We start from the raw sequence: 12,067 nt of genomic DNA on the forward strand, positions 1-12,067 counted from the left end.
TAATCAATTAGTGCAAATGATGATGCATGCTCGTCAGTTACCAATATATTGCTTTATTTCTTGGTAGCAAATTAAGGCTTTATAGTGAGATTTGTACAGTACAGGCCAATTTAAACATTAGAAACCTTAAAAACCACGTAGCACTATTCACTCAATTTAGCATAGCCAGAAAAGTAGCTTTTTTTTTTTTAATAAACAGTTAAATGTTACTAATGAGGCCTTATATTTCATGAGTGCAAATGGCTCAAAATCCCACCATCCTCAGGAATGGGCTTAACATTTAATTATCCTTGGGGCCATTTTGAGATAAAAGATAAACAGAGAGTATAGCTGGCTCGGATAAAATATACTGTACTACTTTCTGGAGGAAAATCTCTAATTTTAAAAATACGGAAAGGAAAATCAAAGTGATATTAACTGGCCAAGGGTGGTATCACCCCCTATTAGTCACTGACCAGTAATAGTAGCAATGACAAATTCATTTTCTAAGGTCCTCTGCTTTAGTACAATCTGATTTATAATTCAGAGCTGATGACATCCTGTATGTTAAGAAACTGAAAATTGGAGGCACATACATAAGTTACAAAAATTTTTGCAGCAGCAGGACAAGTTCCCTCTGCAGGGACATGTCCAAACCATTACTTTTTTTGTAATTTGAGAGAGCATTGCTACAAGTATTTCCTCAGCAGTTATGTATTTTTCTCGAGCATATGGATTTTCACTTCATATCAATGTTTTATTAGTGTTGTCTGGAGATGATGGAACTACTGCTTATGAAAACCAGACATGGTGCTTCCCTTCTCATGTTCTCTACTGAGACGTTTATAGTGTTTGAGCTGAACGTATGAATTCACCTGTCAGTCAGGCGCAGGGGGCCTGCCTGAAAATATCATCACCCCTAACGTGTCTGGCTTTCGGATCTGAGCATTACATGAGAAAATGCAGAGAAATGGCTGCCAGAAAATTGTGAAGAAAGTAACCATGAAATGACCAAATGCTCAGGGGAAGGAGGCAATGAGATGGGGAAACCTCCAAACCACTCTTGCTCTTGCACGAGCAAGAGTGACCACGAAAGTACCAGGGGCTCCCAGTGTCACAGGGCAATGCTGGTGTTTCAATTCCTTCTTGAACAGCAGCTCTTCCTCCAGCCTAAGGGAACACACACAGACAAGGTTTCACAAAATCTAAATCTAATGTGAATAACACTCTAAGCCCCTCTGTCCTCAGGGGTGTTATCTAACATCAGGCTAACGTCTTTGAAGTCATGAGATCAGCCGTCTGTCCTTTGAACTGGAAGGCCACAGAGAAGGGTTGGGTTTCTACGTGTATTAAGGCACACACTGAATTTCCCTCAACACACACGCCTGGTTTGCTCAGGGAATGTCAGCTGCAGTGGTGCCGTGGCTGCTGAAGAGGTACGGTGGAGGGACAAAGACAGACTTGCTGGTGACAGCTGCACAGCACCGCAATTGGGACTGCCCTGTGCAAGCTGCTCCACAATGCCTCAGAGAGTACCTGGCGTACCACGGTGCTACCTCAGCTTGTTGCGGAACTACAGCAGCTTCTCAGGCCGATTTGCTGGGTTTTCCCTTTGCCAGACCACCGACATCTCATCTGGTTCCCTTCGCTCAGGTGAATATGTCACTGCTTATCAGACCCAGGAGTCCCTATCTGCTACCGGAGGGTGGTACGGCACATGCAGGAGAGGGTGGATTTAGAAATGAAGGCAAGTAGTGATAATGCTTGAGTGACCCAGAGGTGGGCTTTCCAAGAGAATCCATGCATGGGCACAGTCTCCAGAGCCACTCAGCGGAGGGCTCAGCAATGGCCAGCAGGTTTTATTCTGCCTCAATCAAGTACGTTTAAGAACATTGCCCAGTATTTCCTGAGGGATTACAATGGATGACTACCAAGATACTACTTGGAAACAAGATGCTTTATCAGCCATATTGGAAGAAGTTGGGGAACACAGACACATATTGCATAGTCAGCTTCATGAGCACAGCTGGAATTCAGATGTATTTGACACAGCTTAGTAGCATTTCCAAAGGAGGGATTATGTGCTATTTCCTTTGGAGGTAGCTACTGCAGCCTGGGACAAGATCACGGCTGTTATGGAAATGGCACCCCACTGGGGACGCTGAGTGCTCATTGCTTTTGCATTAAGGCAGCTTCTCCATGGAGACCCACTGCACCTTAACAAGTGATCATACAAAAAGCAAACAAAATAGTCCTCTAGAACCCCCCCCCCCACCCACAACATACAAGAAAAGCTGACTCCCATGAGCTATAGAAAAGACAGCATTACTGAATATGGGAGTGTGTGTTTATACATCAGTGTTTTTAATACTGCATTGTAATGGCAGGTGTGGGTGTCCTTTCAGAAGAAGGCAGGGTTGGTGTGCTCTATAATACAGCGCTTGCAATGTCGTTTAACAAATCGCAGAGCATCCACAGACACATCGCAGTCCTGCACATTCAACATCTGCAGGTCAAAACAGTTGGCAGCTACAATCTGCAAGCCCTGCCCAGTGATGCTCTCACATGATTTCAGGCTCAGGCGCTTCAGGTTGAAGCAGTTGAGGGCTAGAAACTCCAGGCCGGTGTCTGAGACCAGAGGGCACTTGCCGATATCTAGTGATTTGAGTTTTGTGCAATTTTTGGCGAGGTACTCCACACCGTGGTCCGTGATGCCCTCGCAGCCCCGCGCATTGAGGTAGCGCAGCTTGCTGCAGTATTTGGCTATGTAACGGATGCCCACGTCTGTGATCCGACCACAGTGAGCGATGCTAAGGTATCGGAGGCGCGACTCCAGCTTGGCAATCTCCCGCATGCCGAAGTCACTGACAAAGCGACAGTCACTCACGCTCAGTTCCTTAATGGACGTGCAGTAAATCATCAGGTAGCGGAGACCCTCGTCGGTGATGCGGACACAGCGGCGCAGGTACAGGTGGGTCAGTTGAGTGCAGTGAGCGGCGATGGTGTGCAGTCCTTCGTCCTCCAGGACGAAGCAGTCTGTCATGTCCAAGTAGCGAATGGAGATTTGTTTCCCATGTAAGGGAGACAGCTTGATGGAGGCTTCGCGAGTCAAACTGATGCACGTTACTTTGGAGCAGCCTAAGTGGAAAAACAGTGAATTTAAGCAAGCAGTAAAATCAAATCACACAGCAAGACCACAAAGATGAGCATGAAATCGCATGATGAAGATATCTTGCTGTTGCAAGAGCAGAACCATCCTGATTGACTAGTCTGGATTTGCTGTCCTGTGTCTGTACCCCAGAGGAAATAACAAACTCCACTGGAGTCAGTGAGGTTGCTTTGGGATTTCGAGCATCAGCCAAGTGACAGACCAGTTTTGTCTGTATCCTAAATGTAAAATGATGGTCCTAGGTTTATCTAGGGACAGTCTGTGATCTGTTACTGCAATATAAACCCAGTGACAATTTGAGAAAATGGCAGCTTTTTGATCAGAGGCAGTCTCATTGCTGACTGGCTGAGCTTGCAAACCAACATCAGAGGCTCTTTCCGCATCCAACTCATTACAAAAAAGACAAAACCCACCCACCCTCCAGAAAGCATTTGGAGAGCAGATGTGAATCCAGCCCCAAGCCTGCAATGTGGGAAGGATGCAAAACTATGGCAAGACTATGTGCTTGCAGAGAGTGGAGATTTGGATAACCTAAGAAGAATGGGGAGAGTCAGCAGGAGCCAAGAACTGGAAGGGCATGGGAGGACATGGGCAGATGCAGAAAAGGACTGTTTCAAGTGCAGATGTCTGGCCATGAATGAGGTAACTAGACTAGAGAAGAAACACCAGATCTTGCACGGAAAGGTAAAAGAGCTAAGTTAAAGGGAAAAACATGCTCACAGACTTCCACCATTTTTAACCTCCACTCTGTGCACGGTGGTGAATGAAAGGTTTTTTTTCGGAAATTGCTATTTCTGCTGCACTGCAAACTGGCAGTCTCAGGTTCCTGAAGGGAAATTCTTATCTGTGCCAAGTTCAGCTGGGCACATTGCATTAGCATAGCTACAAACAGCTGCAAGGCAGAAGGGAAGGTCTACCTGTTAGTGATCAAGACCCAACAGTTTCAGCTGTAAATGCCACTCAGACAAATTCTGCAGCTTATGCCTGAAGACACGGCCTCAGGTAGGGATAAAAAGAGCTTTCTGTATTGCTGAAACACTGGCCAACAGGGATGAAGTGACCCATGAAAAGCCAGAAAAGTTAGGATAATGACCTTAGAGCTCCATGTATCAGAAATGCTGCAGAAATCCTGTAGTCTGGAAGTAAGGAGCATGACAATGTATGGAGACCACCTCAAAAGCTTGAATGACCCAAACCCATACCACTTGGTATAACAGGTTCTCATTCAGAGTTGTAATGGAAGGTATGATTATGCTTCCATTCTTAAGAACAAGGAAAAAAAAACCCTTGACATAATCCAGTGAGCTCACACAAATGCTGTAAGAAGCGTGGGATATGGACTTGAACCATTTTGCCACTTGCAATTTGATTTCTACATTTATCATTCGAATTTCCAGCTGGATCTTTAATTTAGGCTTCACATTTATTTGAAGAGTTGTACTTTTTACCTTAGGCCTCACACAGTGGAATAGACAAATCGTCCACAGGTCATGCAGGAGCTCTGGGACCTTCGAGCAAAGCACTTTGTTCAACGAACAACATCTGCTTAAAACTGAATGCTACTATTTCCTCTTCAGACTGTGCTGTAGATCTGTCTATGTGACGGCACAATCTTTGGAAATATGTTTGCCTTTGAATAAGTACTACATACACGCTTAATAAGTGATTTTTTTCTAAAGAGAAGCAGTACAATACTAATGGTGTCAAAATTTCACTTCTCATATGTTCTTTGGAGTAGGCAATACAAAATGCACCGTAGGACTCCCCATCCTCGAGCTGGGTTTGCACAGAAGAATCTGGCACCTAGGCAGAGGTCTGCTGGACCTGACATAGCTGTCGCTATTGCATTTGCCTGAGGAGGTTGCTGGGTTAAGGAGTCGGTTTGGATATTTTACATGCTGACCAGAATTCAATTTCAAAATCTGGCTAAGTGAGAAGGAAGGGTTCATGAGGCCAAGGAGAATGTTCTGTCTGCTGAGGATCCAAGAAGGAAGAACACTTTAATGATCACAGTTGTAAAATGAATGGGTCAGAAGGCTCACAGCAGGGTTGGAGTCACGTAGATCAGCGTGTGATCCCTGTTTTGACAAGCTCAGCATCGCCTTTTCTAGTTACTTTGGCTACACTGTAAAATATTTAATGGGAAGGATATTCAAAATGGTTTCACCAGACAAAAAAGTCCATGTTGATATAGCACTGCCTGATTTTTAGGCAAAATGACAGGTTCCTGGGTCTGCAACAATTTTTTTTTGTCCTAAATAATAAAAAAATGTAAAAACAACTATCTTGTAAAAGGATTTTCCATAAGTAAGTATAACTGATATTTAAAAGGGAGGAGAAACTTCCAAACAAATTGAAAAAAATGTTGGCTAACGTGTTAGATAACAACTTGCAGTCAACCTCAACCAAATTCTAGAGATATCTCAGACCTGCCCACAAAGCGGATGCTCGCAGTGACAGAACTTACATTGTGGAAAACGCTTAAAGTTAATATCAACATCTGGTTTTGACATTAAAGATTTTGGTACGTTATTGCTGCCAAGTAACCATCCAAGAGGGAGAGGGATTCAAATAAATATACAACTGTGAAGTGGGTTTTAATTAACTAGCTACAAGCATAGTGTCATCCCCCAGCACTTCTACCCAACTTCTCTTGCTCGGTATGAAACCAAACCAGTGAACCACTTCATTCCTGAGAACTGCTTGAGTGTGTAGGTGCAAGTCTTGTCCTTCTTACTGCAGAAGGAAGAAGAGGAAAATGGAACCCTACTTCCAAAACATCCTCCAAAATTAACCACACCAGAATGAAAAAATTGGATTAAAAGCAAGACCCCGGAGATTAATTATCCTTATTTCATATGCAGGCACATGCAGCAAAAACCATGTTTGAACCCAAAAACCCCAACTTCTGAGCATGTTCAAAACCAGGATTTCCCCCTTGCCAGCTCCAAATGAAAGGACAACTTAGAAAAATGTGAGATTAATATTACTTTCCTGTCCTGCTGCTAGGACAAATTCAAGGACGATGGCTATTTTCCTTGCCCTCTACACACTTTGGACCAAACTGATGAGCTCTTAGGGACAGACACCATCTTCTAGGTCTGAAAGTAACAGGCTTGGGGAAACCACAAATGAAGAACCTATTTCAAGACTTGGTATCATCTATTCATTTTCCCTGTTTTTGAAAACGTCACCTTTGGTCTATAGCATATCTGTCAGTAGGAGCTGTGGACCAAAGTATTTTCAACCACCTACAAGCCCCCAGGTGCACTCAGGGTGTCAGCTAACAGACTGGCATGCCAAGGCAGTTCACCCTCTGCTCAGCAATTCTGTTTGTCCTGTGTCTCCAGGACCAGGATACTTGAGCCACTTAACTCTCCCTACAGTCCTAGAGGGTGTAATAAGAAAAGCATAAATATGCCAGGGATACAGCCAGCCTTCAAAGTGGTACATAGCTCTAGGTCTGAACCACACGGGCATATATGTTTTCTCCTGGTGTTGCAGATGCTTCAACCTGAATGTGTGGTTAGCAATCTCGAACTAATGTCAGTGTGTACTGACAATAAGTAATTCATATGCAAGGTCATTGCGAATAAGACTCCATGGGACAGGACTCCCATGGAGTCCTGCAGAGACTCCTTATCACCTGGCGGTTTCAGAGAGCAATCACAAAAAGCGAGTAATTCCGATTTGTGGCTATTTGCTTTGATGCCTTTCATGACGTTCTGCCATGCTAGGAAAATTAGGTAGAAGAGTTGGATAAATCAGTAAAAAAAAAAAAAAAAAAAAAAAAAAGCGTAGACTTGGAAAAATTGCTTTATGTGGGTACCAGTAACTTGAAAGCATTCCTTCCTATCCCCTCTTCATCTTGCTTGTTGCCATTAGTACCTCTGCAATGGCAAATCTGGTCCAGCTGATTAATAACAACATTAGACTGATAACAAATGAGATCACAAACTAAGTATCAAACATCAAATTTACTTCAGTGCTTTGCTTGGCTATATCCTTTCCATTAAGTGCCAACCTATTTGCAGTGAGGAAATTCTGTGCGGCTGACCTTGGGGAAAAAATACCTTGTTTCCCCAGTGCAATGGAGGAAAATTGTCTAAAACATTTCTGCTGATCTAAACAGCTGCAGCGATACATTGTAACTAGGTGAAAGGAAAAGCAGAAAGCCACTAAGCAAATATATACACTATTAAAAAAAAATAAAAAAAGTCCAAGCTAGCTAAGTCTCATTAAAATAGCAACGGAAACAAGGGGACCTTGAAGTTTAGCTAGGGATGACAATTGATCTTTATAACCCAGCCTAAAGCCTAGCACTGACTCTGAGCTCCTCCTCAAGTCACTTATCATATTACAGTTATGTAAATTATATATATAATGTCCATATAACTTACATACTTCTATACATGAAAAAGATAAAAAAAATTTTGCTGAATTAACCAGCCTTCACCACAGCATTGATTGCAACATGGGCCCTTATAAAGGGTGCTTTGTGCAAAAATCTATGAAAAGTACTGGCGCTATCTGAACGGGCCACCCCTGGTAGCTCGTCTCCATTGGAAGAGGACTGGCCACTCCAGACGTGCTGCTGGCATTGGGGGCGTTGAGATTCTAGCAGTGCCTGTCTCACCAGCACTGCGTTATAGGATACTGGCATTCCCACTTGGAAAGACAACACAGAAAGGGAAAGTGTGCAGTTGTGGGGTGAGGGGGTTGACAGGCATGAGGCTTTCAGGATCAGAGGCATCCGTATTGAAATATTTCCCGTTACCTGACACATCCAGGTGTTCCAGGTTTGGGCACAGTGACACAACATCAAAGACCGCCTCATTGGAGATGTTGTAACAGCCAGACACCTCCAGCCTCCTCAGTTCTGGACAGCACTGGGCAATGGTGTAGAGTCCTCTGTCTGTGAGCCGCCTGCAGCCACTAACAATTACCGTCTCCAACATGAGACATACGTTGGGTGTATCCTGACAAAGCCTCCGGGTCAGCACTTTAAGAGCCCTGTCTACGTTGATTGTCTCGCCGGTCAGGCGAATAGTCCTCCAAAGTCGGGGGTCCCAGGCAAGGTTATACCAGCGGCGGCACACACGGGCACAGCGGCACAGCTGGTTGGTGGGCAGGAAGGAGAATATCTGGATCATGGAGTGGTCGGGCAACCGGTCGATGTTGGCTTGTTCCTTCTGGTGCTTGGACGCCAGCCGGATGAGAGGATGAGTGAGACGGGTTGGAGGCGGCGAGTGGACCATGGCAACAGTCTCCCCAGTGACTGAGGACGAAGATGTTGATGACCCTCTGCCATTCTGGAAGCCAGGGGAATTTGGTGGAAATATTAATGCTGGACTGGGTGTGCTGAGCGTCCGCATGCTCAGGTCGGAGTCTGGAAGACAAAACACATGATTTCAGTGAGCGGTGCGCAGATGCAGAGCCCTCTGCACAGCACAGCACCCTGCTAGCCCATTTGTTAATGGAGCATGATGGGCTTCAGGGTTTGTTGGGGCTTAAGCGGTCATTTTTTACCAGTTGAGTGAGGAAACACATATTTCAAAATCTATCGTAGCGTATACTTTGAAAACACTGTTCACCTTAGCATTGGGTACATGACAGAGATGTGCCCCTAGCTGCACTGTCAAAGCCGTACTAGCAAAGGAGGGGCTGCAGCTCTGAGCCCTGTAATGAAAAGGAGACAGCAGTGGAAGTCAAGGGATTTTAATTCTTTACACTCTCAACTAAACACTGCAAAAAAACAAGTACATTTGAGTCACAGGCTTTTTTTTGACAGAGTAACTGCCCATAACCTTGGCACCACCTAGGCAGCTGTGAGCTGTTAGGGGAGGAATACCGTGGTCTTTTGCATCTCAGCTCCTTCAGCCATTCAGCAGGAGGCCAAAGAAGAGCTCACAAGGCAAATGCTGCCTCCTTCACCAGACCTGGGCAGATGGGAAAAGCGCAACCCTGTACACTTACTTTCATTGTGTCACTAAAGAAGTTCATTTTTCATTCATGCAAATGGGGGTTCAGCACTTCAACCGAGAGCCCAGCGACTAGCTCTCAAAGGAGGGTTGGCTGTGCCTCTTCACGTGCATGCAGAAAGCACTTCGTTCCAACAGACCAAAGTGAGCTCCAGTTTTGAAAAAACAAGCCCAGGAAAGTAAGTGGCAAAGAAAGAGCATGCCTGGAAACTTGTTACAGAGCTATTGCACAACACTTACTGCTCTTTTTGCTAGGGCTAACGGTCACACTGGAAGCAGTCAACCCAAAAATACCTCTCCCCTACAATTTGTTACTTCTGTACCTTCCTTATTTCACTTCATTGGCAAAAAGCAGGCACAAAAATAAAGGGCCTCTGCTACTAAGAGAGGTTGCCTTTGCTGTAAGATTATTTCAACACGTTTCCCTCTGTGCTGACATCATTGCCTACAAGTAATTTCCACTGTTCCCATCTCTTCAAGCAAAGCAAGCAGAAGACTGGAAGAAAACTAGAATGTAATTCTGATAGTCAAGCAGTTGCCATGGGCTATAAACTTAGAGACTCTGAGATATTTCAGCAGTATGCTACGCAAGATGCAACCAGTGTATGAGAGATGAATGCTGCTGCTGAGCTCACTCCTTCCACCTCTGACAGCTCAGTACTGATCTCAACAGAAATTCTTTATGGAGGAAAGCACCATCCACAGATGAATACAGGAACCACAATTTAGTGCCCAGTGGAATAAAAAATATCATGAATGGAGTAAGAACAACGGTTTTAGAGCACCAAACTTTCCTCCACATCACATTATCTGCTATCACTTCAGTGTTCAGACATTTCAGGAAAGCGTGCAAAGCTGCCTCCTTAAGTAACACTGACTCCACAACTCTGTGACTGTGAGAATATAGACGTGTGCTAAGCAGGGTAGAGCCAGAAATGCATTAAACAAACCAGCCCAAATCTGCATTTAGGCGGAGTTTTTATATTAAGTACATTTTAGATTAATTTGATCAGTGTATTACACATGAATCTCCCCATCAAACTTTTACTTGGCCCAACACAGGCATGGTCTGATCTCACTACCTGCAACAGTAGCAGCCATGAGCCTGCATTTTCACCATGTGAAATGTCATGAGCCTGCATTTTCACCTGCAAGGGAGAGACGCACAACTATTTGGCTGAAGAACCCAAAACACAAAGTCCAGCAGCTTGCCCAAGATCCCCTAGTTCAGTTGCAGAGAGATCAAAATCATCGCCTCGCACTGTGAAGGAAAAACGTACATTACCCAGCTCCTTCCCCCTTCCTCTTCTGTATCTTGTTTTACTTAGGCAGAAACTCAGTATTTCAGCAAGTGACGGCAAAACACTTTCTTCAAGGCTTCTGAGTCTATGCTATGGCTATGTGGACCTAACCCTGGGATTTGTGTATTTTTGAGCAAGAACTGTATCTTAATGCAGAGTGGGTTTTGCAGACACTCTGCTCTCCTTTGAGACCTCCTAATACCTGCCCTGGCAGCTATTGCAAATAATTGCATCGAGCAGTGTTATTTGGAAAGGGTCTGGTATACTCTGGTATCTTAAAAATGAGATTTACAGCTGAGGAGAAAAAAGCCAAAACACCACCAGCAACCAGGCTTCTGCAGACCAGCACTGTCTCCACAGACCACTTAGGCAACAGTCCTCTAGATTAATTTTTGCAAGGACTTACTGTGTGTTTGACCTCCCTCGCGTTGCTGCCAAAAGCAGCGACAGTGCCCGAAGCTAAATATGTGCAGAAGATGTGCCAGACTTGAAGCCTTTACTTTTCGCTCTTTTCTTGAGATTTTAGGACAAGGATGCTTCTAATATGAGAGAATACACATTTTTTCAAATGCTGGATACACCTTCCACTACCACATGTATTTGGTATTGTGAGTTTCTCTCCTTCTACATTTTAATTTGCTTTGGGCTTGCTTTTTGTTTGGTTGGGTTTTGTTTGGTTTTTTACATGAACCAGCACAAAAAGTGAAAACAAAATTATATAAATAAACCCCACAGAACAAACACTTGTTTCTACACTGCAAAATAGATGGAACTAAAAAGCAAAAGCAAAAAAGTTTAATTTTTTAACATCTGCTACAAACAATTTTTAGTACTGTGGGAATGATTACCTCCTGTAAGACAATGTCCCAGCATAGTTTGAAAACGTACATTTTTAGTCAGCTGTTGTTGAAAACACCTAAAAATCTCTGCAGGGTTACATTCTTCCCTACTTTTCATTCCTGCTTAAGTATAAAAAAGCATGTAATACTCCATGATTCTCCTCCCTTTCCCTGGTGATCAAAACACCCAGCTAATATGGCTGATCTCCAATCCTTTGGGTTCAAAAGTGGCATTCCTTCTTCACTCCTGGGCACTGTGTGAATGATCAATTCATTAGACATTCTAGGTGCATAATGAATTACCAAAATGTGGTTTTAAACTTCGAACTAAAGCTAAAAAAGCTTTGACCTTCTGTTTTATGGGTATGTTCCGTGCTTGTTTCTTGCTGTCTTAATTCTGTCATTACTATAGCAGTTCCAGATGTGCATCCTGTATTTCCTTTACCTTCAGTCCTGAAGGTGCATCATGTGAAGCTTGTTCCCTCCACCTTCGGGGCACAGACTTCCAGACAGACACATACATACACACATGCAGGCACCCTGTCTCCCCACCCCAAAGTATTTTGGAAAAAGACTGTAGTGTTGTCATTATGTTTAAACAAGAGAGTCGAGAGAGCATTACTGGTCTGCTGAGCCTGTAATGCAATATGCTCTCAGTCAGGAATTCTGCTGGTAGCTCAGCTGAACTCTGTACAGAGGTATTCCTGCTTACTGTTCGTTGTACACCCCTAAGGGGAAAGGAAAAAAAAAAAAAAAAAAAAAGCAAAAAAAAAAAGCAGGTGAGTCCAGGAGCTTTTT

The 12,067-nt window shown here is 43.9% G+C and overlaps 1 protein-coding gene across 5 annotated transcripts in view; it reads right to left on the reverse strand.

Moving 5' to 3' along the window:
- Positions 1–37: 37 nt before the first annotated feature.
- FBXL7 (F-box and leucine rich repeat protein 7) overlaps positions 38–12,067 on the reverse strand; it is a 374,313-nt gene continuing 362,283 nt past the window's right edge. For all 5 annotated transcript variants that reach the window (XM_080377779.1, XM_080377780.1, XM_080377782.1 and 2 more), the window contains 2 exons: positions 7,926–8,537; positions 38–3,117 (listed from right to left, as the gene is read on the reverse strand). In XM_080377779.1, the coding sequence (XP_080233905.1) occupies positions 2,381–3,117; positions 7,926–8,537 (1,349 nt within the window). In that variant the 3' untranslated portion in view covers positions 38–2,380. The remainder of the gene's footprint in view (positions 3,118–7,925; positions 8,538–12,067) is intronic.

Source organism: Falco punctatus, assembly GCF_963210335.1.
Source record: "Falco punctatus genome assembly, chromosome: 3".
NCBI lineage: Eukaryota > Metazoa > Chordata > Aves > Falconiformes > Falconidae > Falco > Falco punctatus.